This window comes from Pleurodeles waltl, chromosome 7 (genome assembly GCF_031143425.1).
Source record: "Pleurodeles waltl isolate 20211129_DDA chromosome 7, aPleWal1.hap1.20221129, whole genome shotgun sequence".
Taxonomy (NCBI): Eukaryota; Metazoa; Chordata; class Amphibia; order Caudata; family Salamandridae; genus Pleurodeles; species Pleurodeles waltl.
In genome coordinates this window covers 1,024,798,848-1,024,825,829 of record NC_090446.1, presented here as the reverse complement: position 1 = coordinate 1,024,825,829, position 26,982 = coordinate 1,024,798,848, and the positions used below count along the sequence as shown (strand labels likewise).

The 26,982-nt window shown below is 40.0% G+C and overlaps 1 protein-coding gene across 1 annotated transcript in view; it reads right to left on the bottom strand.

Moving 5' to 3' along the window:
* LOC138245863 (ATP-binding cassette sub-family A member 9-like) overlaps nt 1–26,982 on the bottom strand; it is a 2,236,336-nt gene that overhangs the window by 1,022,020 nt on the left and 1,187,334 nt on the right. The window contains exon 22 of the mRNA XM_069199841.1: nt 8,245–8,382. Coding sequence (XP_069055942.1) covers nt 8,245–8,382 — 138 coding nt within the window. The remainder of the gene's footprint in view (nt 1–8,244; nt 8,383–26,982) is intronic.

Here is a 26,982-nt window from a genome sequence, read left to right as displayed (position 1 = left end):
GGCTATGAGTGGAGGATAGTGTATTAAACATAAAGTCATCCTCAATCGGTTCTGCATGCAAGGTGACATTATGAAAAGCCGCTGCTCTTGAGACCACCTGCGTGTAGGATGTACTGTCCTCAGGTGGCGACAGTCTCGCTGGGTAACAGTCTGGGCTGTTATCCGATACTGGCGCATCATAAAGGTCCCATGCGTCGGGATCATCTTGACTCATTGCAGTATGAATTGGGGATTGCATCAGTGGTGGAGTGACTACCGGTGATGTGTGCATTGATGGTGGTGGAGATGGTGGCGGAGTTGTTTGTCTTGCCACCTTTGCCTGTGGCTGCTTGTCCTTTTCTTGAAAGGCAAGTCTTCTTTTCATTTTAATTTGGGGAAGAGTGCTTATCTTCCCTCTGTCCTTTTGAATGTGGAGCCTCCTTTGAGTGTAGTCTGGCTCCATTGATTCTAGTTCTTGTCCGAACTTATGTCCTTGCATTTGGGAGGTCAATCCCTGTTCCTCTGTGTAGCAACCTGATTTCGGTTCTGAGGCTGGATGTTTCGGAATGGAAACCTTTTCCGTAGCCTTTTTTGGCTCCGACTTCACTTTCTTTATTTTCGGCGTCGTGGTCTCTTGGTGCCGACCCATTTCGGTGCCACTGTCTCGGTGCCGAACTTGCTCGGAGCCGCTGTCTTGGCCCGAGATTGCTGTGTGCCGGTATTTCAACCGGAGTCGGATGACTTCGACACAAGCGTACCCTTTTTCGGTGCCGATGATCGGTCACCTATTTTTCGGATTAAGCCATGGCCTGTTGGTGGTGGCGTCCCCTGGACTTTTGTGGTCTTCTCGTGAGTTTTATGTTTCGACATCTTACTCACGGTTTTAGGCATTTCTTCGGGATCGAGCTCGTCCGAGTCCGACTCCTGGATGGAGAAGGTTTCTTCTTCCTCCTCCAAATGCCTTTGTCCTGTCGGCGCCGACGCCATTTGCAGTCTTCTCGCTCTTCGGTCTCTTATTGTCTTCCTCGACCAAAATGCTCGACAGGCTTCACAAGTATCTTCTCTGTGTTCTGGAGACAAACACAAGTTACAGACCAGGTGCTGATCTGTATACGTATACTTGTTGTGACATTTTGGGCAGAAGCGGAATGGGGTCCGTTCCATCAGCCTTGAAGAGACACGTGGCCGGGCCGACCAGGCCCCGACAGGGGATTGAAAAAACCCCGAAGGGCCACCGGAGCTCTTCAAAAGTCGGTGTCGATCTGTTGTAACTAACCCGATACCAAACGCAAACAATACCGTTGATTTTTCCGAGATTCTAACTAACTTTCCGAACCGAAACACGGAGCGAAAAGGAACACGTCCGAACCCGATGGCGGAAAAAAACCAATCTAAGATGGAGTCGACGCCCATGCGCAATGGAGCCGAAAGGGGAGGAGTCCCTCGATCTTGTGACTCAAAAAGACTTCTTCGAAGAAAAACAACTTGTAACACTCCGAGCCCAACACTAGATGGCGGGATGTGCAAAGCATGTGTATCTGCAGCTACACATGCCATCGAACATATATATATATATATATATATATATATATATATATATATATATATATATATATATATATATATATATTTTTTTTTTTTTTTTAAACCAAAGGATTATAGCAAAGCACTCCGTTAAGTCTTATTTCTTATGTTTATTCAGTGCAAAAAGAACAGCGCGTTTTGACTAAACCGTCTTCTTCCAGGTTAACAAGTCCTTTCACTCTGTCCATTTTTATATTCAACTCACAATGTTACCAATACAATTCATTGTGGAATTCGTAGTATATTGCAAGAAAAATTAATTACTTTGTGAATAAATCAAAATAAACGATTGTCTCACAATATAATACTAAACAAAATAAAGAAACATCTTCACACAAAATATTTTTACTGTTAAATTAATAATAAATTCAAAAGAAAAGAACTGCTATTATAAAAATAATTCTCATGAATGGTTTGCTAGTCCATGATTTTGAAATTAACAATTAATTCATAGTGAATTAAAATGATTTGATTAATTTAAAGCATCTTCCATATTTTTACCTTTTCAAAACCTAATTCACCTTCATCTGAAAAATAATTAAAGACTATGCTCTCACTATAACAATTCAATAAATATTCGTTGCAATGCCAAAGTTATAATCTACAAAAAATGTATAAACGTGCAAAAAGTTCCTCGTCATTATTCAAGCCATAAGGGGTTTTTGTTTGCATTTGAATGATATAGCTAGATTCTAACTGTCTTAGCTTCCTTGTTCTATCACCTCCTCTTTCATGTTCAGGAATATGGTCTATTCCGTAATACCTCAAAGTTGTCCAACTATTGGTTTCATGCATTCTTAAATGTTTTGCTACTGCATAAGTAAGATCATTATGTGTAATCACTCTAATGTGTTCCAAAATTTTTTTTTTTAAGCATGCAAATTGTGCTACCTACATACTTTAAACCACAATGGCATTCAATCACATAAACCGTATATTTGGTATTGCAGGTATTTCTATGTCTTAATTGAATTTCAGCTTCATTAGGCAATTTAATCACTTTCATTGATTTACGAATCTTACAAGCTTTGCAATTATTTCATTTAACAAATCCCTGCTGTCGTTCCTCTGGCCAGTTTTGTTCATTTTTCAATGAAAAGTGACTCCTCACTACATAATCCTTAATCGACGGTGCTTTACGATATGTATTTAGAGGTCTTAAACCTACATTAGGACCTAAATCCAGATCCTTGCAAATCACATGCCAATGTTTGGATAAAATGTTTCTCATTGAGCCACTTTCTTTCGTATAATTCATTATCATTCTCAAATTATTTTCATCTTGTTTATCCCCTGTATTAATCTGTTTTGGAAATAATACATCATCACGATTAATCATTTTCATCCTTTCTAAGTTATTATTCAGGTTTTTTTTATTATATCCTCTCTTTTTAAATCTTTGAATTGTTTCCTTAAATTTTGATTGTACCTCCTTTTCACTTGAACAGTTCCTCTGCATTCTAATTAGCTCACCATATGGTATGCTTTTTATTAAGGGTTTCGGGTGAAAACGTTTACAGTGTAATGCACTATTAATTGAGGTTTGTTTATGATATACTGTTGTCTCTAATTTATCCTTTTCAACATAAATAGTGATGTCCAAAAAATGAATAGTTGTTTTACTTGTTTCACAAGTTAATTGTAATCCAACATCATTAATATTCAAAGTTGAAAAATATGTCATGAATTCATCTTGTGACCCATGCCAGATAATGAAAAGGTCATCAATAAACCGTACCCATAATGCAATCTCCTCCATATACATGTCATTGATCTTGCCCCATGCTATTTCCCTTTCCCACCATCCCATTACTAGGTTGGCATAATATCTTCTCTGTGTTCTGGAGACAAACACAAGTTACAGACCAGGTGCTGATCTGTATACGTATACTTGTTGTGACATTTTGGGCAGAAGCGGAATGGGGTCCGTTCCATCAGCCTTGAAGAGACACGTGGCCGGGCCGACCAGGCCCCGACAGGGGATTGAAAAAACCCCGAAGGGCCACCGGAGCTCTTCAAAAGTCGGTGTCGATCTGTTGTAACTAACCCGATACCAAACGCAAACAATACCGTTGATTTTTCCGAGATTCTAACTAACTTTCCGAACCGAAACACGGAGCGAAAAGGAACACGTCCGAACCCGATGGCGGAAAAAAACCAATCTAAGATGGAGTCGACGCCCATGCGCAATGGAGCCGAAAGGGGAGGAGTCCCTCGATCTTGTGACTCAAAAAGACTTCTTCGAAGAAAAACAACTTGTAACACTCCGAGCCCAACACTAGATGGCGGGATGTGCAAAGCATGTGTATCTGCAGCTACACATGCCATCGAACATATATATATATATATATATATATATATATATATATATATATATATTTTTTTTTTTTTTAAACCAAAGGATTATAGCAAAGCACTCCGTTAAGTCTTATTTCTTATGTTTATTCAGTGCAAAAAGAACAGCGCGTTTTGACTAAACCGTCTTCTTCCAGGTTAACAAGTCCTTTCACTCTGTCCATTTTTATATTCAACTCACAATGTTACCAATACAATTCATTGTGGAATTCGTAGTATATTGCAAGAAAAATTAATTACTTTGTGAATAAATCAAAATAAACGATTGTCTCACAATATAATACTAAACAAAATAAAGAAACATCTTCACACAAAATATTTTTACTGTTAAATTAATAATAAATTCAAAAGAAAAGAACTGCTATTATAAAAATAATTCTCATGAATGGTTTGCTAGTCCATGATTTTGAAATTAACAATTAATTCATAGTGAATTAAAATGATTTGATTAATTTAAAGCATCTTCCATATTTTTACCTTTTCAAAACCTAATTCACCTTCATCTGAAAAATAATTAAAGACTATGCTCTCACTATAACAATTCAATAAATATTCGTTGCAATGCCAAAGTTATAATCTACAAAAAATGTATAAACGTGCAAAAAGTTCCTCGTCATTATTCAAGCCATAAGGGGTTTTTGTTTGCATTTGAATGATATAGCTAGATTCTAACTGTCTTAGCTTCCTTGTTCTATCACCTCCTCTTTCATGTTCAGGAATATGGTCTATTCCGTAATACCTCAAAGTTGTCCAACTATTGGTTTCATGCATTCTTAAATGTTTTGCTACTGCATAAGTAAGATCATTATGTGTAATCACTCTAATGTGTTCCAAAATTTTTTTTTTTAAGCATGCAAATTGTGCTACCTACATACTTTAAACCACAATGGCATTCAATCACATAAACCGTATATTTGGTATTGCAGGTATTTCTATGTCTTAATTGAATTTCAGCTTCATTAGGCAATTTAATCACTTTCATTGATTTACGAATCTTACAAGCTTTGCAATTATTTCATTTAACAAATCCCTGCTGTCGTTCCTCTGGCCAGTTTTGTTCATTTTTCAATGAAAAGTGACTCCTCACTACATAATCCTTAATCGACGGTGCTTTACGATATGTATTTAGAGGTCTTAAACCTACATTAGGACCTAAATCCAGATCCTTGCAAATCACATGCCAATGTTTGGATAAAATGTTTCTCATTGAGCCACTTTCTTTCGTATAATTCATTATCATTCTCAAATTATTTTCATCTTGTTTATCCCCTGTATTAATCTGTTTTGGAAATAATACATCATCACGATTAATCATTTTCATCCTTTCTAAGTTATTATTCAGGTTTTTTTTATTATATCCTCTCTTTTTAAATCTTTGAATTGTTTCCTTAAATTTTGATTGTACCTCCTTTTCACTTGAACAGTTCCTCTGCATTCTAATTAGCTCACCATATGGTATGCTTTTTATTAAGGGTTTCGGGTGAAAACGTTTACAGTGTAATGCACTATTAATTGAGGTTTGTTTATGATATACTGTTGTCTCTAATTTATCCTTTTCAACATAAATAGTGATGTCCAAAAAATGAATAGTTGTTTTACTTGTTTCACAAGTTAATTGTAATCCAACATCATTAATATTCAAAGTTGAAAAATATGTCATGAATTCATCTTGTGACCCATGCCAGATAATGAAAAGGTCATCAATAAACCGTACCCATAATGCAATCTCCTCCATATACATGTCATTGATCTTGCCCCATGCTATTTCCCTTTCCCACCATCCCATTACTAGGTTGGCATAATTTGGAGAAAGGGAAATGGCCATTACTGTACCACACATCTGTTGATAAAACTCATGATTAAACATGAATACATTGTTTTTAAGACACATTTCTATCATGCAAAGTAATATATATATATATATTACTTGAAGCAATTTATTTTAGGTTAATTTACAATTTTGTTTTACAGTAAAATGTTTTAAATAGTTTATTATTAATTATTACATTTTATTACTTTGCCCTATTCTTCAGCAAAGGGAGACCCACACCCCTGTTGCAGAGACCTCTGCCTACATATGAAACGTTACTAGGAGTAACCTTTCACTCCAAACTCCTGTTTTAACAGGCTCCACCCCTTTTTGAGTGTGTAGAGACATGCAATTCTGCACCCAGTAGTAAATCTACACTAGGAAATAGCGAATAGCAAATAAGTGAAAAATTGCCAGCAGGTGGATTAGTACTTTTACACATGAGTAAATCTATGCAGGTAAATTTACCTTAGTAAATGGAGGCAAGTAACTTTGCATTTGTAAGTTCAATCAAATGAGTTTCTATCTGATTCTTAAGTCTACAACTAGAAATACATTTTCAAAATCCAAACAAAGTTGAGGCTTATACCTAGGTTAGGAGTAAAGCTATACTTGAATATATTTACACATGTTAACTTTTTGATTGAGACCCAAGGTTTGGATTGTGGCGACTATGAATCTCTGGCCCTTAGGGATAATTCAAATGTATTCTACATTTTGGTTGACAAGAATACAGTGAAAACTGCATCACTGTCATTAAGGCCTTTAGGCAACAGACTGAATAAGTGAGGTCAAAAGCTTTAAAACTTACTACAGCTATGTTGCCATATTGGTACCTCTAAAAACAGTTGAAGAGAACGATCATGAAAGTGAGCTCATGTCACAGTTCAAGGTAGGTTGCATACAAAACTCAATGGCTCACTAAGAACTCATTTATAATGAAAAATGCCGGATATTAAAAGTAAAATTAATGCATGTCACGCAATAAGAGCAAACCACAAAAATACCTTTGTGCTGTGGGGCCTCTTCAGGACTTAGGATGGCCTGTTGGATTTAACAAATTCAAGATATGATGTAAGGAATGGAACCTAGTATAACTTCCCGGCACTGAGGAGGGTAGAAAAAAAACATATGTACTGCTGTCCAGTTTATGGTAGGTGTTGTTTCTCTGTTCCCTCTAACCTTGGTAAAATCCCTTTAAGGAAACATGCTTATTCTCCTTCCACACATTATTTGACCTTGAGCTTTCCCAGTTCTTCATACAGCTCTAAGCTACTGCATCGTTATTCTCGTATAATAGTCACACCTCATCATTGTTAGAAAACATAGGAGGGTATCAGTGCATTGTGTATTGCACACTATAAGAGAGAATTTCAGTTGTTTTTCTTTTATTGTTTGCTGAACCATACTAAACTTTAGATGTGTTTTATTTTTTCAGTGAATCCGTATACAAGACATGTCTAACACATATTAGACATTTATTTTTATAAATCTGCCTTCTTTGCTGCAGCTTTGCTCTCAGAAGGTTGTCACACGAAAAACCCTGGAAAGTAAAGGTGTCATCTGTACATAAGACTTTCATTTTCGAAACAGTGAGGCCCCTCAAGATCTAAACTCCCAATCACTTCACAAAATGGATCATGCAATAACTTAGGACCTGATTTAGGCTTTGATAGAAGGTACTCCATCCGTCAGGGTGGGGAACGACATTACCTCCACCGCCCTGACAGATTACCATCCTCCAAATTTAGAGATGACTTTCAGCACAGCGATCATTTCTGTACCTTAAAAGAAACCAGTACTGCAGCGATTCCCTGCAAAGTAAAAAAAAGTTTTATGTTCCAGTACCTTGGTTTGGCGTTTGTTCAAACTTTTCAAAATGAAGCTCCCACACTGGACAGGGCGGAGTGTTGGAGGAGGGGCAAACTAATTACTCCCACAGTCTAGGAGTTTTCTCTCAAGATGTAAGCGTGAGGGTCAGTATTTTTGTGAATCTGTCCCTCACCATCAGGTTTACATGGGAAGAATTAACATACCTACACCCTAAATACCTAAATATGGCTGGCGATGTAATGTCTTCCTTTAACAGCCCCTACTCTTTTGGGCCATCAGAGGATGACTTCTATCAACGGAGTCAAATGGGGCTCCATCGACAAAAAGCTTATCATCTGCCTGTCTCCGCCTCTGGGCAATCTGAGAGTTTGGCAGACAGGGTACTTTGGGCCAGATGTAGCAAAGGTTTTTACCCATTCTGGGTCCATGGGAAAAAGTGTTCGTACATATGGCCCTTTGTTTCCTTTTGTGATAGAGTATCTTGTCTGCCATGTTCTGAATCAAGCCAATATTTACTTCCTTTTTTATGCATTATTATTATTATTTTTTATTCGACTATGCAGCTCATGATTTGGTTTGGACATTTTGTGATGCAGGATCAGCATTTTCCTCACAGTAACAACTTTATTTATGCAATTCATATAAAAATAGACAAGGTTCACAAAATCACACATTTTACTCACCTCCAGAAACACATTGTTCCAAACCCGGATGTGTTCTGTGGAGTTGAAGTTCCTCAGAAATGCATTGCTAATGATGTTTAATAAGACTGGAAAACCATTAACGGACTTGACACTTGTTGATACAGCAAACCTGTAATTCTGCATGAAGAAAAACATTTTCATCAAAATAGTAGTAACTGGATGCCCTAAACATATCTCCCTGCCAAAACTTCACAAGAAAATACTGATTTAGGAAACATTTTCTGTGACTAATTGTTTTATTCCAATCTTAGATGTGAGTTATATCTGAATATATAGTGTTGATTCAGAAAGCATTTTCTGTAAATATGACAGTTTTACTCTAGGCTGAGGTATGTCTTGATCTTGGAAACTACTCACAGAAATAACTCACTGGAACAACTACTTGAGGAAGATGGAAAGGATATAGAGGAGGAACATCATTCTTTTTAGTATGTCTCAGGAAAAGGCATTGACAAGGCAAGAATAAAAGCAACAGCTCACTTTAACATAGGAGTGCTATCACGCCATACCTGATCATGTCAACATACTGGTTGCACTTCCCTTCCCTTCTTGTCCACTGAATGATTCCAGGAGACTGGCAGGGTCAAGACATGCTTTGCACATGCCAGCTAATCCTGGTGCTTACACCTTGTGTTGACATATATACCAGTCAAATGTAGCATTATATCAAAATGCTGCAATGACTGCAGGGCAGCCAACGGGTGCCTTTTCACTGTAGTTCTTAAGCTCATTTCCATTGTATGCTAGTTGTCATTGACTGCACATATGTTGCACTCCAGACACCATGTCTATGGGCACACACATATTGTAGTAGACACCAATGGCACTACATCAATGTGTAAGCTATTTATCATGCTAGGGTTTCTTCACTCATGTGTACACTGCCCTTCCTAGTGCAAAGCATGACAGCTCACATGTTGTCTACAAAAATACTGACTTTACATACTTTACATATAAACAACGAAAATATTGTATGAAACAATATTGTGGAGCAGAACATCCTCAAAAAAGTAAGCATATTATTTTTTTAATAAATATCGAATTATAAGAAATGTTTTCAAAAAAATTAATTAGTAAATAATATAAAGTAAAGTTTTAATAAACTCTATTTAAAATATCTCTCTATCCTACACACACACACTCCGATGCAAGCAATCATTCATTGAGGTGCAAAAATACACCACGTTTCAGCTTAAGGAAAGCCTTTGTCAAGTTTTAGGTTTATTATTGTATTCAGTTTTATTGTTTTAATGACAAATTGACAAATGCTTTCCATACATACACATACCATATTATCCACTTCCATGACCCTGAAGTGTAGCATCTGTTTTTTCTAGCTTAGTTTAGGTGGGATTAACCTCAATAAAACAGTTATGTTCAAAAGTGAGATGCATGACAAATATTGCGACTGTACTGCTTGTAGCCCATGATGCCATGCAAAAATGGACTCATGTCCTGTTTCTCCCTCAAGATCCACAGCTGGCAGCAGTAATGCAGATGGGGCACATGAAGGCCTGGAGTGGAAAAAGTGATCTTCTGCTGTAGGATGGGCACCTAAAACCATCAATACTATGTGGAGGACGAGGCAGAGGAGCCCTGTGAACATTTCCACCTATAGATGTACAAGATAGAACAATAAAGCCCATATTTACGGTCTGTTTGCACCATTTTAGCATTATTGTTTTTACACTAAAACAGCACAAACGTAACTCCATTTTTTTATTTTGACCCTAGACCAGTCTAGCATCAAAATATTGGAGTTAGCATCATGTTGTGGATGCGGCAAACTACCTTGCGCTAATTAGATGCAAGTTATGCGTTCCTGTCCACAACGTGAAGCTAACCCACTACTGCCTTATTTATACTCCGGTGCAGAAACGATGCGCACAGAGTAGGCGGACCCAAATAATGGTGCAAAGCGTGCTTAGTGCCATTATTTAACGCCTGTGTCAGACCAGGCATTAGGGTATCTGTGGACCCATTTCCATGGTCAAACACCCACAGATGCCCACCCCAAGTCCCAGCTACACCTCCACACATACCAGAGGGACACCATAGTATTTTGATTATTTATTAATTTATTTTTACATTTTATTTAAAAAAAAATTAAATCTGCCATTGGGGCCCCTTACATTGGGCCCCCTGTCTGGCAGTGGATCTTGTGGCTATGCCCAGGGGACACTGGTCCCCTGTGCTGGCCACTGGGGTGGTGAGCATGACTCCTGTCTTTATTGGGACAGGAGGCTTTTTTGGGTATTGGTGCCTTATAAAATGACGCTATGTTGGTCAGCGGCATATTTATTGCCGCTAACCAGCCTAGCGTTATTTCTGACCCACTAGCATCTTTTGCCCTACCGCCACCCCGACTAGCATCTTTGTTTTAGACGCTAGTTCTTCCTTAGTGCTGGTGTGCACCATTCCATAGATATGGTGCATGGATGCCGCTTAGGATTTTGCCAAAAAACTGCATTAGCACAGTTTTGCTGCTAAAACCATAAATATGCCCGTAAATATCTCTGGATCGCCAGAATGAGAGAGAACCTTGATATCTCCACATGCCAAGAAGACACTGAGGAAGGAAGTACGACTAGATATGACAAATGGTAGATTTAGAGAACCTAACTCAATCTCCATGTTAGCATGAGTGTATCTCTCTCATACTGCCTCCAGCTACAACATTTGTTAAACCAACCATCTAGAAGCAGCCAAGCCTGTATTTGGTTATGAAAACCCTGAAGCTTCCATCCACCCAAGCCATTGTGTTCATCGCTGGAGCCACGCAGATATCTTGGTGAGGTTAGGGTTATATTAATTCTTAACCACAATGTTCTTCCTCCCAGTTTGTCTGCCAGATCTTCACTGTCCAAGATGATATTCAATCATTTTTCTTGTCATTTCCTGTTCTACTTATATATAAGAAAGCTTTCCTCTGAGAAGAATGCTTTCAATGCCCCTTTTTTCACTGCCCACTTTATATACTGTTTGTTCCAGATCTTCTTGTCTTTTTGTGCAGCTGTTTTTCCCTATTGGAATAGAATGACAGACTATTCCTCTACTCTGTCTCAGAGAAATTTCCGTGTTTTATTTTCTAACTCTTGTGAAGCTCTTCAAATTCAATCAAGAACTATACACATTGTTAGTGACGTCTTCCTAACTGAGACCATTTTAAGTAGGCAAATGACACCATTTACATTTGTATTTAAGTGCAGGGTGGCAATGTGTCTTCTTGGAGGAGTTGCCCATTCTTTAAGCAATCAAGAAAGAAACAAGAGAGAGCTTAAGTGCACTGAGTCTTTAAAAGACTACAATGCTTCTGATTATATAGGTCTGCGTTAGCCATTGATCCTTGTGATGACCTGACACGAGAGCCATAACAACCCAATTTTGAGAGTACCACTTTAAAACAGCTTTTGTTATAGGGTGTACAAAAATCCTAGTGGCCCCTGATGGCAACACATTTTTCAGGGTGTTCAATTAAATTGAGGGAAACGTTGGAATTACTAAAGTTTATTTTTGTTCATCCTGCACAATTTCCTCCTATTTGAGCCAACATAAAATACTTAATTAACAGTCTTTTGGACCTGCTTTGGACTGGAAATTATATATCAAATTTCAATTAAAGATTGTCGTTCATTGCATCCTACTAAAGGCTTTATAGAATCTGTGTGATTTTGACCAAGCTGGATTTGTGGGGTGCTTACCATTTCATGGGTACAAGAAAAGGCAATGAATGGAAACAGATTTTTGAACATTTTGAGCATCAAGTAAAGCCATTTTGGCTTTGCAATGCACCTGCCGTTCTTCAACACTTCATTGATTATATTTTTCTGATGGCTTAAATCATGTTGAATTATGTTGCGCTGGCATATTCGAAAAATATTTAGATTTTTTCTAAAACCCTTCCTGAGCCTCAAGACTATGTGCAACAATGTTATCCAAGATTCAACAGCATAAATTGACTTTTAACCCTGAGAAAAGTGGATTCAAGATGATGAAGGATGAATATGTTGCTTTTAAGGTGAATACATCTGATGTGTCTATGGATCCAAAAAAAGTGTCACCCATCCTTCAATAGCTATCCAATACCAATGTTAAAGAAATCCAACATTTTTTAGATGTGTTCATTTTTATCAACAATTAATTAATAATTTTGCAACTCTCAATTTGAAGAAGCATTACATATGCATAAGACAATGCTCACCGAAGCTCATATTGTATGCCAATCAGACATCACAAATATATTTATGGTGTAAAGGGACACTTCTGAAAGGGCTTTAGGAACTGTTTGGCGAAGACAATGAACAAGAGCATCCAGTTTTCTGTTTGTCTCATATATTTTGAGAAAATTAACAGAACTATTTGGAATTGGAAAGGAAGTTAGTAGCTATAAAAACGATATGTTTTGAGTGGACGTTTACTGATGGGTAATAAAGGAGCTTCTGAAATCCAGACTGATCATAGGTACTTACAATGTCAACAGAACTAGTAATGTAGCACAAGTCTATAGCCAAGATGACAATTTTGTTTTCACAATTTTTCTTTATTATCACTTATCTTCATGGTCCTGAGAAATTGTTGGCAGATGCTCTCTATCATGGTAACCCTGAATCAATCAATTATTTTTTCACATTGTGTGGTTTATATTGTTCAGTCTTTTTCTGGAAAAAGGTAAAGAGGTTCAAGAACAATTTACCTAAAGAGCTTGAAGATCTCCATCTCAAAACTATCCTTGCAAAACATGATTTGTATTTCAGATAAGTTATATTAATTTCTACCAATGAATTGCGGCTTAATATGGTGGGCATATTGTGATTCAGCTACATCAGGCCTAGAGTGGGATATTGTTTTACATCCTTTTTGGTGGCCTTCAGTTAATTTTAGTATCCAAGAATGTGTTGAGTACTCTCCATTGGTGATCAAAACAAATCTTTACAGTCCAAACCTTTCCATCTGTTAGCTATGGCTGCAGAACTATCGCATAAAATATGTATTCTGTTCAACACAGTGACATTGAGTCACTATAGTAAGACTCAATGCTCGTCCATCAACATTGTCTTCAGCTTCTGTGGGCTGGAGGTGGCTCTTGCATCGCCCTCCAAAGGTTGCACAAGGGTTCTATGATGGGGGAATTGCAATCTTGGATATCCTCAAATATCCTCCAATACTACTGTGCCGTGCAACTTTTTGTGCTGAATGACTGGGTCTTTGTAAACCGAGCCGAGCTGGTACTTCGAGTAGATAGAGAAGCAATGGGACCCACAGGCTATACAGTGATACTTTATAGGCGAGGGTGGTGTAACACACTGCTGACTCACACGTAGATGCCACAAAATTCCAGGGCTGGGCCGGGCAGCTGATGAAGCTGATCTCCTGTGGGATAGCGACCTGTTGAAGGAGGTGGGGTACCTACAGGGTTTTTCCAAAAGGAACATGAAAGGCATAGAGCACCTGGGTGATTCATGGAAGAGGTCCTTATTGGTGTCTTTTGAGGGTCTTCAGAAGGAGTATGAGCTGGCAGCGATGGAGCAGTTCAGGTACATACAGATGGGGCATACCCTTAGGATACATATAGTGGCTGGAACAAGACTGGCTGATGCCGTGCCACTGGAGGATCACCTCCTTCTAGATCCTTTGTCTGAAAAGGCCATCTTCCTGAGGTACAAAAATATAATAAATAATACTTCCAAACACTTTGCAGACTCTTAGGGAAGGCTGGGAGGTAGACATAGGAGAGTTAGAAGATGACTGGAAGGAGGTGTTACAGAGCCCGCAGTTTTGGGCGATTAGTGCTGGGTTTTGGTTACTTTGCATCCTACATACGTCATACTACTCTAGAACACTCCTGTGCAAAATGGGAAAGGTGACTCTGTGCTTTGCTGGAGGGGCTGTGGCTGGAGGGCTCCTTTTTCCATATACTATGCGCCTGCCCGTTAGTCAGGAGTAACATGGATAATGGCAAGGGTACATAAGTTGGAGGTCCCACTAGAGGTGACATGGTGTCTGCTTAATATACAGGGAACACCAGAGTTGCCCTACAGCTGAAGAAGTGGGTCAATGTTTATTGATAGATATTTGTGGTTTGTATGGTTTGCCACACACTATCATTTTTGTTAAACTCAATATCTATCATGTTGGAAAGCTCTTTGTAAGGAGCTATGAACTCAGTACACCATTTCGTCAAGCTATGACCCTCAGACTAATTGATAAAGAAAGCAATACAGTCAGAGCCTTGAACTACATCATCATTGTCACTGTAATACTTCAAAATATTTCTTGGCCTCTGATCTTAGCTGATTGTTCCTAAAACACTGCAACTTATAATGCCACCAACGTTTTAACCTTTTTCTGTTTACAGGGTTTTCATGCAAAGGTTTTCCTTCTTCATCTTGTGTTGATCCTCTAAATCCAGGTGCTACTGATCATGTGACATACTTACACAAACAAACCTATTCGGTTTGTGGCAGTCTACATCATTCAAAGACCAGGATGAAAGAAGGTGCTCACAAGTCAAGATTGTCTTCTTCTGTTTTTTATTACAGTTAATATGTAGATTTGACTATATACTTGCTTCTGGTTTTGACTTCTATATTTTGGCCTTTTTCTTATTACTAATGAAATCCATTATGTGGCTTTCTATTTAATGTATCTCATACTTGGAAAAGTCATCCTGTTGGTAATGTTTCACAGCTGAAACCTTTTGGCTCGAATCATTATCACTGGTTACTTTCTGACTCACCTCCCAAAATAGTACAAAGTAAACCTGAATAGGAGGTTCAAAAAAACCTGAGATTCCAGAATCTTCTGAGGTGTCTTCAGTTTTTTATATAAATGCAAGATAATCCACCCAGTGTATATTTGTAGGAAGAAGGTTCTGTAGTTCATGCCCCATTGTTGGTTTTCTATTTCTTTCAGCATGAGCCTGATAAACTTGAACTTTGAGAGGGGCACTTTAATATTTTATATGCAGACATAGCTCACTGGAGACCAACCTTGGGTCTGCAGGGATGGTGGCATGGTAAGCTGGTTCCACATCAGCAGTTGTAAAGGTGTTTGCTTGGTAAGCAGGAAGGATTCACTGCTTCGCCTAGGAGCATAGAGCAGCATTGACATTCATTAGTCCTAGAGTTTCCTCTGATGAGTGGGTGCTCTGACCATATTCCATGATGTCAGGCTGAGGGTTCGGAGGAAGGAGTACAGTGGTTTGAAGGATCAGAGATACCACATGGATCAATGGAATGATGTTGGGCACAGAGATGTTTAAAGGTATTGGCAAATTAGAACCCCCACCTTCCAAGGGGCACTGTGAAAAAGAATGTTTCCTGTCTCAGACTTCTGTTTTTTTCTCTATCTCACCCTTTAAAGTGTAAGTCAATATTGTTGGGTATCATGTGACTGGCATTAGTAGGAAATGGGTAATGAAAATAAAAGTTACTCCAAACATGGGCCCCAAAATATTTCTTGCTAGGGGCCCCTAAAGTCCATAAGATGACACTGGTTGGCTATTCACAGTATATTTTTGTGCTATCCACACAAGGACACAGACATTTTCCTGTGACTGCAAGAATGGTTAGGGATATATTCAACCCGAACCCAGGTAGTTACAATCTTAGTTTCTGCTCTTGAAGCTCCCCTATCCAAGATGGTGTTCCACAATTTTCCAATAAAATAATTTCCTGCCTATTGATACATAATGGAGCATGGATCTTAGAAAGGTGTGTCACAATGCTGTCAATTCCCCTATTTTTAATTCTGTTCATCTCTAACCTTAAAAATGTTTTTTTCTTGGATTTTTACTTCTTTTTTCCTGGAGCTGTATAACCTTAAAAATGTTTTTTTCTTGGATTTTTACTTCTTTTTTCCTGGAACTGTATTTCCTTATTCAATTATCCTAAAATATTATGCTCAAGCTTTCTCCTCTCTCCATCTCGGGGTAGTTTTCGAGTCTTGCTTCCCAACTCTTGTGAAGCTCTATATTTTAATGAAGATCTACTTATATTCAAGGATGTTTAAGAGACACATGCCACCTTTCTCTTGTAATTAGGCACGGGTGTAATTGTGGCTACTGGAGGGAGGTGCTGTCTCCTCTGGCAGCCATGAAGGAAGCAAAAGAGTGCTTTACTGCCTTCAGCCCTTAACAAGGAACTGGATCCACCAAACCTAGATAACAACAATGGCACTATATCTAGATTTTGTTTCATTCTTTATTTGGTTTTGATTTGGATTTATGTTTGCACTTTAGACCTTTTTGTGAGTCTTTATTGATCTAACATTTACTTTTGGAACTTATTTTCTGAGTGGACATTCCTGTACAATTTTTTCCACTCTTCCTTCATACCTCCTGTCCCCCTATCAATCAATATGCTTATTCCTACCATTGACTCAGGCAGTAGTTGTTTCTTTGTTTATGATGTTGTACATTGGTTGGGAAGAGACTGTCTTAAACCTAATGGTAATAAGATGGAAGCGCTGGTTGTGGGGGATCGCTCCATTCTTGTGGGCCTGCAACGATGACCTACAAATTTTAGAACTTCCCTTCCTACAGCTCTAGAAGTTAACGTTCAAGGGTTATGGCTTGATAACAAATTGACTATGGATTTTCAAACTAACAAAGTAGGTGTTGGCTGCTTTGGCTTACTAAGATGTTTAGCCCCTTAACTGCTGGGGCTTACCAGCCCCAGCTCCCAGTACAGAGGCTTTTTTTGGCTATTTGGGGAACTTTGCACTGAGATCTCCATAACTTTTTTCCACATAATGTATCCAGTCCAAATGTGCGCCTTTTTTCCAACATCCTGGGAATTCTAAAGGTACCCTGGGTTTGTGGATTCCCCTGGAGAGGCCTGAGAAAATGGTCAAAATATAACTACATTTCAAGTTTTTTGGGTACAATAGAAATAAAGTGCTCCACAAAAAGTGGGTTTTTCTCTAAACATAGCATTGACAAATGGTTTGATGTGATAAAGTGACCGTCTTCCCAGCTTTCAGGAACATGCAGAGCTGAATCAAATAACATAATTTTTACCACAGTTTCGGCATTTTTCAAAGAAGTTGGCCATTTTTCTTATTTTTGTGCTTTAAACATTATTCTAGTTTGTGGTGGAAAGCAGAGTGAATCCCATGGATGATCCAGGAAAGCTATAAATGTTTAAAAAGTAGACAAAGTTCTGAATTCAGCAACGGGTCATATATGTAGATCCCTCAAGGTTTTGAAATAAAGAAATATTAAAAAGGAGTAAGAAAAAACATCAGTTTGTGACAACATTTTCATTTGTAACTTTTTGTCACTGTGGACTATTTACAAAACTAATATATTATTACATCAGACCCTTCTGGTTGTAGGCATATGTAGGGTTTGTCCATTTTCTAAGATCCCCAGGTACCCAGAGTCATCAACTGAGCTACACTTTCATTGTGTGCTGATATAAATCAATTCATAATGTGAAATATGTAGAGTGAAATATGTGTGTCAAGGAAGCCCATATATTTTTTAAATGGGCATAAAATATGACGTTTTGCAGCAGTGGCTATTTGTACATCACTGAATTTGTGGGTACCAAGGGCAGCATATGATTGAGAGGGCATTTTTAAAAATGTATTTTTTATTACACCTTGGCTTACATTTGAAAGGCAAAAATGCAGCAAAATCCAATGTCTTCTAATAAAAAGGGTATCTCACTTGTGTGGGGAGGACTTGTGTCCACAACAGGAAACAGGCCAAAATGCAACATGGGCGCATCACATATTTTCACTGAAAAATGACCCTTATTTCGCAATGTGGGTAGTTGTGGAATTTGGGCCCTAGCTCAGGCAGCACCTAGGGAAACCTAGAAAAACTGTCCATTTTTTTAAACTAGACTCCTTTCCTTGCTCAGAATCCCTTGCAAATCTCAAACTTTGACTAAAAATAAAGTTTCCTCATAGTTCTGTGATGTAAGTTGTGGAATCCATGTGGACCCACAAAATATCTAGCGTTCCCTAAGTCTTCTCACAAAAATGGTGCCTTACATTTGTGGGTAGGCCTAGTGCCAGTGACAGGAAATGAGCAAAAATACAACAATGACACAGACACGTCACATTTTTCAGTTGAAAACAGACCCATTTTTTGTGATGTGGGTGGTGGTGGATTTTGGGCACAAACACAGCAGGCACCTAGAGAATCCTAGCAAATCTCTACATTTTTTTAAACTGCACACCTAGTGGATTCCAGAATGGGGTGACTCGCATAGCTCTCCTGAAGTTTTCTTACCAGATGCCTTTGCAAACCTCAACCATTGACTAAAAACACACATTTTCCTCACATTTCTGTGGGGAAAATGTCTGAAAACTCTAGGGAGCCACACTTTAACAACAGTCTAGAATTTCCACAAGTCTCTTGATAAATATAGTACCTCACTTGTGTGGGTAGCCCTAGTGCCTGCAACAGGAAAGGGCTCAAATGGCAACATAGGCACATCACATTTTTCCACTGAAAACTGGCCCTTTTTTGCAATGCAGGTAGCTGTGGATTTTGGCACTTCTGTACATTATTGAATTTAGACACCTAGAAGAATCGAGGGTGGGGTAACTTTAGCGGCTATATTGACATTTCCAGAATACCTTGCAAACCTCAAAATTTGACTAAAGCCAAATACATTTTCCTTATATTTCTGTGATGGAAAGTTTTGGAATCCGTGTGGACCCACAAAATTCCTAACACGTAGCATTTCCCCAAGTCTCCTGATATAAAAGGTGCCTCACCTGTGTGGGTAGGCCTAGTACTCACAACAGGAAAGGACCCAACATAGACACATCAAATTTTGCCACTGAAAAGTTACCTTGTTTGTGCAATGTGAGTAGCTCGGAGTTTGGGCCCATCCTCAGCTGGCACCTTGGGATACCTAGAAAAACTGTACATTTATGAAAACTAGACTCCTAGCGAAATCCAGGGTGGGTGACATGTTGGTCTCCGGAGGTTTTCTTACTCAGAAGCTTATGCAAACTCCAAACTTAGACTAAAAACACCCATTTTTCTCATGTTTCTCTGCAGGAAAGTTCTGGAACCTGTGGGGATGCACACTTTTTTACCACTTAGAGTTCCCATATGTCTCCCAATAACAACAGTACTCCATTGTGTGCTGGGCCAAGAGACAACCACACAAATGGCCTTAAAGCGCTACATGGACAGATCAGCACTAGGGGTAGTTGCTGTATTTGGGACCATGATGGGCTTCCACCTATGGACACCTCCTTACTACAGACACTTATGGACAGTACTATGAAAATAAACAAGATACACTGTTCCAAAGGAAAAATAGGTAAAGGGATACAAAGGAGTCCTAAATTTTAGGAGCAAGAAACCTCACACACCCAAATGGGTGTCATACTTTATCATCGGAGTTGCTCCTCATCAGACCAGCGCTGCAATGTCTGACGGGCACCCAACGAAGGGGGGCTCTTTGCCGGAGATCTTTTCTCGATGATGCCAAGACCCCAAGAGTGAGTTTGGAAAAGAGAAATCTAGGAGAGTCAAACTAAAGATTAAAATTAGCTCACAACTCCGATGATGAAGCATGACACCCATTTGGGTGTGTGAGGTTTCTTGTGCCTAAAATTTAGGACTCCTTTGTATCCCTTTACCTATTTTTCCTTTGGAACAGTGTATCTTGTTTATTTTCATAGTATTAACATTGGGAGGCTATACACTGGACCATTATTCCTCCCTATCCCTCTGTTCATTATTCTACTTATGAATAGTAGACATCCATGAAATTCAACAGTGACATACCTTGCTTGGATCACACAAAGTTTTCTTACCCCAAATCCCCTGAAAACCTCATACTTTGTCTAAAATCACACGTTTCCTTACATTTCTGTGATGGAAACTTCCAGAATCAGGAGGAATACACAAAATTGCTATGACCTAGCATTCCCTCATTTCTCCTCATGAAAATGCTTCCCCACTTGTGTGACCAAGTATACTGTCCACAAGAGGAATGAATCAAATCAAGGTCAATATGCGTTCTACTGTTGGACGTCCATTGACCCTGGCTTGTTGCTTTCCGGATGCGGTCATAAGGCCCAGCCACACAAGTGGGATAGCGTTATCATCAGAACCAGGGGGGGGATAATGGGTGGTAAGAATTGTGTTCATCCCTCCTGATTTTGAAGGTTTCCATCACAGAAATGCCCAGGAAAATTGTGATTTAAGGCAAAGTTTGAGGTTTGCAGTGTATTGTGGGTAAGAAAAAGTAATGAGATCCATGAGATTCACACCATCCTAGACTCCCACAGGTGTCTAGTTTGCAGAAATGTGTAGGTTTGGTAGCTTTCCATCGGTGGCGGCCAAGCTTGAACCCAGTTAACACAGCTCCCCCTATTTCCAAATCAAGTTCGCTTTTTGACAGGAAATGTTGATGCTTCCACATTTCTGTTGAGGCTTTTCCTGTTGTGAACACTAAGCCCACCCATTCAAGAAGGGTAATGTTTCAATCGGAAGAAGAGGGGGAATGATGGGAAGTAGGAAGTTTGTGGATCCCTGTGTATTCTGGAACTTTACATTACAGAAAAGCAAGGAAAATGGGTGGTTTTTGCCAGAGGTTTTGAGGCATGCAGAGGCATTGTGGGTAAGAAAGCATCATGGGATCCATACAAAGCATAGGGCCTTGGAATCCCCTCGATGTCTAGTTTTCCGAAATGTCTGAGTGTAGTAGTTTTCTCCAGTTGGTGGACGACCCAAGCTCAAAAAGTGCATCCGTACACCATGGCTGAGAAGATATTGGGATAGCCCCACTCTCCTGGCCTATATGTAAAAACAACACCCAAACTAATCAAATAACCTCTTGCATGCCTATGGGTTGGCTTAATATAGTACACAGGAGAGCAGAAAGACAGTTGAAGCCTTAGGGGTGAGGATGGGGCCATTGAGTCAAGATGGGTCAGAACCACTTTAATATATTATGGAATAAAAAATAGTCCTCATACCCAGATGGCTTTCTGCCCCGAGGTTAACTTGCGGGAAAATTCCCACTCTGTTGTCCAGGGAGGCCAAAATACTGGTTTGCCCCCTTTAGGGTTGGAATATGACCTAATGTCAGAGTGCGATGTCTGTGCCCTTTTCTTTTGGCCCAAATGCAAAATCCCTTACGTTAAATTGGCTTTCCTGCTCCCCGATTAGGACAAACCTCCTACCTGCCCCCAAGGGGGTAGAATTACACTATTGCCCCTTCTGGGGTGGGGGTATGGCTCAATGCCAGGGTAGGCTGTCCCCTCCGTTTGCTTGTTTTTGTGGCATTCTGAATTCTCTGGTGTCTAGGGGGCATTCTGGCCCTCTCAGGGGGAAATTGGGGGCAGTAAGACTGCTTTGTCTCTTTCAGAATGGGTGGTGGCTGTATGTATAGATATGTGTAGATGAACCCCAATATGTCTGCTGCTCTCCAATGGTATGGCCAAATGGTTTGTGGGATATTGATACTGGTGGAGCAGCTATCAAATGGGAAATAGTGATACACCTATGAGTTAGTAGGCACAGTCTCAATGTTGATATCTGACAATGCTGTGAAGAAATGTGTTGAAAACAAATGGATGTATTTGAAATCCAATTCATGAACAACATCAGTTTGCATCCCAATACATGTGTGAGTATTTTTCAGATGGTTACATTGTAGGAAAGTCCTCCTTTTTTCCCTGGTCACCCCTATACTTTTTGGACAGGTACTGGTGGTTACTGACTCTTGGCTGTGCACTGGGTACTGATTACCAGTCCCAGGGCCAGGGCTCTGTGTATAATGTATAATGGATATGCAAATTAGGCTAGTTATAATTGGCTAAGTTAACCTACTTATAAGTCCCTAGTATATGGTAGGGCATGTAGGTTTAGTGACCACAGCATAGGTAGTGCACCCATAGGTGCACTGCTGAGGTGCCCAGTGTCATTTTAAAGGCAGGCCTGCTTTGCTGTCTGCTTTTAAATTAAAGTTATATGCAATTTCGTTTTTGGAATTAAAATGAGTTCCAAAGTCTTAAACTACCTTATTTTTACATATAAGTCACCCCTAAGGTGTGTCCTATGTGCCCCTAGGGCCATGTAACTATAAGCAGGGACTTTATAAAAATAGTTTTATAAGCCCTGATGAGGTAAAAACAGCCAGATTCGTTTTTCCCTCATTGTAGTAAATGGCCTTCATAGGCTAGAATGGGGAGACTTTATTTTAATTTTTAAAGTCTCCTTAAATGATGCATACCAAGAGTTTGGTATCAAATTAACTGTTGTAATAAATCCCACAACTTTAAGTTGTGGTATTTAATATAACTTGTTCAGGTAAAGAGTTTTAAACTTTACCTGAAAAGTTGCCAATTTCAGCCCTGCATTGTTTTTGCTGCTGTGCTCTGATTGGCCAGCCTCTAGCAGCCCGGCCAGGCTGCATGGATGAGGTGTGAAGTGGCCTGGCTTCACACAAAGGAATGTGCCTGTGGGAGAGAATCTCCCCTCAGCAGATGGTGAGGCAGGAAGGGGGAGGGATACCAAACTGGTCTTCAAAGGCAGAGAAGGACATTTGGAGAAACCAGCAACACCCCCACATGCTGCAACCCCAGACAACTAGGTGCCCCCTTGATTAGGTTAGGAGAGGGCAGGAGAGGGGTGTGTTTATGATTTTTAGCCACACCAGTGGGTGGGCTCAGCCAGATGTAACCTCCAAAAATCAGATTCAGCCATGATGGATTTTTGGAGAGTGTTGCCTCCTGGGATTGATTTTTGCCACACTTCCAAGGAAGTGGTCATCACAGGGGGAAGGACCCTGCACCTGATTGGAGAACCAGGACTCCCCTGCTTTTCACCCAGGAGCAAGGATAAAACTGGCAGACCTGAACCCACAACTCAGATCCCCATCAGATTCCAACAAGGAAGAACCAAAGGAGAAGAAGGACTGCCCTGCTGGACCCCTGGCCTGTACCTGGAACCTGCACTCAGAAGGACTGCACCAGATGCACACTTGGGCTTCACCACAAGAAGGACTTTGCCTGGCTTCAACTGGTTATAGGAGGGACTCCCTGTTTGCTACAGGTGAAAAATTGCTATCCAGAGTCCCCTGCACCAACTCCTGAAGAAATCAACCAGCTGGCCACTGCCCAGTGGCCAAAAAGGAGTTTGCACCAGGTGCATTCTGGGAGTTGTAGTCTGTACCCCCAAGGACCATCTCAGAACTTCTGGACCCTTCGGTGAGCTGTGGACCGCAAAAGAACCTTAAAAGGACATCTGGGAGAAGCCCCAGAAGTTTGGAGAACTTCTGTAAAAAAGCTCCATAGAGGGACCGACCCGCCGTGGCAACTCTAGCCGACTTGCCTCAACCGAGACCTGGCCTGATTTGCTGGTTCGTCCCGGTAAAGAAAATCTCCGGAATAGAGACTAAGTCCAAATGTAAAAAGTTGACCGGGACCTCCCAGCCAGCGTATCCGAGGAGGGCTCCAGGGACGTCGGATCAAGATCCAGGTTTACCCCGGTCGAAGGATTTTCACCTCGAAAAAACGACTAAGTCCGAAGGTAAAAATCTCCACCAAGGATTCCTGCATCGCGTATCCGGAGAAGGGCTCCAGGAGGTCGGATTGGACTGGCAGGTTCGTCCCTCTGAAGAAAATCTTTGAAAGAGAGAGTAAGGGCCAGATGTAGAAAGGGTTTTGCGCCTCGCAAAGAGCGAAAAACGCCGTTTGCGAGGCGCAAAAGCCTCTCCGGTATGCAGAAATGCATTTTGCAAGTCGGATCCGACTCGCAAAATGCATTTCTGACTCGCAAATTGAAAGGGGTGTTCCCTTCCTATTTGCGACTTGCAATGCTATGCAATTCCATTTGCGACTGCGAAAGCGGTCACAAATGGAATCGCAGTTACCATCCACTTGAAGTGGATGGTAACCCAGTCGCAAACGGGAAGGGGTCCTCATGGGACCCCTTCCCCTTTGTGAGTGGAATTGAAAAAAAAATTTCAGAGCAGGCAGTGGTCCAATGGACCACTACCTGCCCTGAAAAAATCTGAAACTAAAGGTTTCGGTTTATTTTCAAGGTGCAGCTCGTTTTCCTTTAAGGAAAACGGGCTGCACTTTGAAGAAAAAAAAATGCTTTATTCAAAAGCAGTCACGGGCATGGTGGTCTGCTGTCTCCAGCAGGCCACCATCCCCGCGAGTGCCCAGACTCGCTATGGGGTCGCAAATTGCGACCCACCTCATTATTATTATTGAGATGGGTCTTTGCGACCCCATAGCGAGTCGCAGAAGGTGTCTGAGACACCTTTCTGCATTCCAAATTGCGACTTGCAATTTGCGAGTCGCAGGGACTCGCAAATTGCAAGTCGCAATTTGGAGTTTTGCTACATCTGGCCCAAAGTGTGAAGGTAAACTTTTAACCGAGGCTTCCCGCCGCCTGTAGCCGAGCAGGGCTCCATCGCGGTCGGCCTTAAACTTTGACTTTTCCCCAGTCGAGGTTCAACCAGATGACCCGATTGGCGCTTTTTGTTTCTAGGCGCTAAAAAAACAATAATTGTTTAAAAATTCATATCTCTGGTTCCCCTTATCCGATTTTATTCGTTTTTGTGTCATTTTAAAGATAAAAATATAATCTATTTTTATAAAATGGTTGTTGATTTTTAAACTGTTTCCTGTGTTTTATTTAATTACTGTTTTGTGATATTTGAATGCTTTACACTCTGTCTCCTAATTTAAGCCTTGACGCTCGTTGCCAAGCTACCAAGGGTTGAGCTGGGGTTAATTTACTGAGACCTAACTGGACCTTAGTGGAGGTTAGTGGCCTATTGCTAAGTGTAGGTACCTACCTGCCCTCACCAATAACCCATTTTCCAACAACATGGTGCTGTGCAAGACCTGGAGCTTCAGACATACATAACATCAATCATCCACAATGTTGTATCCTGGCTAACTGATAGTGAATCAATGGGGCTTTTACAAGAATGTATTGAAGTTGTCTCTGTACTTTGGTACTCTGGGTGATATCAGAGTATTAGGTTCAACATCATAAACGCATGTAGTAATATAATAATGTGCAATAGTGGGTTTACTGTTGTAGATCATGTATCCTAAGCAAATGCTGATGGTCTACGACATGTTAGGCTTCAGTATTACAGAGTTCTGTAAGGCCCACATTAATTGTTGCACTGGATAGCAATGTTTTTTCATAGACATTGTGTAGATGACGCCACCCACACTGGTGTTGTTTGCAGACTCAGGTGATGTTAACACTCTAATGGTAATGTCGCAAGTATACATTGTCTGTGGGAAATAAATATATAGGAAAAAAGCTCACACACCCACTTCATACGTTTGTTAAATGCATTGTGTTAGCTTGTGTGTGAGTAACATTGTAATGGACAGTTAAATTACGGTGGCAATCCTAGGCGTGCATTGATATTTCCTTTGGTATTTGGAGGTAGACGTACTATACTATGTTGTTTGTCTGAATGGCTAGTCCATAAGGCCTGACACCGAGGGCAGCAACATCAGAGGTGGTGGAAGATAGCTGAGGGTCTTCCAACAAAGGGCCTGCAATGATGACAGTCACCAGATTGATATGACTCTATGTGGGATGTTTTTTATTTTGGCTGGCCTATGTCCACCATACCCATCTGACAGTGGTTACCTCTGGATCAAGAATACCAGGAAACTGGTGAGAACGTATGATTGAGAGGATACACTGGTTAAAGGGTTGGGATGGAGATGGGCCTCAGGGCTGAAGGAAGGGATAGCTGCTGCACCTATATCTTTGCAAACTTATACTTGACAAGACTACTCTCATCCTGCCATTTTTTTAAATGTATCCACCCTCAATTAATTTACCCCGTCGGTAACACATTCCTGTCTTCTGTAATCACTGCAGCCTTATTCACAATAGTGCACGTTACACAGCACTACAGCAAGGGGACGGAGCCCTTGGTGTGGGTTGTGCTCATGTTCTTCAAACTGTGATTGGAGTTGGGTGAGTAAATTGTGGCAAGGTGCAACGTATTACCTAATTCATTACATTTACATAAATACAGCTGAGCATATTTGACATGCATGATAGACAAATTTAAAATATCTTGTTGTGACATTCCAGTCATAAATTGGGTTGTCTATTGTATTATAAATGGCTTACATTCTGAAACACAGGCACAATACTTAGAGTACTACTACTTGAGGATATGTTTCCAGTGAAAACCTAAATTAACGAATTGGGCACACCACGCTCAAATCTCCAAATACTTTACTGGAGCACACGGATATTAATTAAACCATGGATTATGACGTCAGATTTACCATCTCATCGGGGCAGTAACCCCGTGCCACTGGGCTGGCAGATCTTGGAAGCAGATGAGATTGACCAGGAGCTGTAAATCAAACAATTAGTCATCAAACTGAGTTTTATTTTCAGTCAGTGATGAGCGTTTGATGTTCAAAAGCTTTATTTAGAAATCTGTTGGGAGGTAAATCTTTATTGAATCAACATCATCAATCAAGTAATAATCAGTATGGTGGAATAAAATCAGAGCAACTGCAAAAAGCCTGTTCCATAAAGGAAAAGTCCCTCATCTAAATTTCAGAATGAGATTTGGGATGGTCGAGGAAATGTTAGCTAGAAGCTATGAAAAGCTCTAAAATTGGGAGGTGAAAGCATGGCGCTTTTAGTATAAAAATCTCAAATCAAAGTAGAACTTCCGATAAGAGAGGTTCAGGAAACTCAGTAGAGTCTCAGAGCAGCACAGA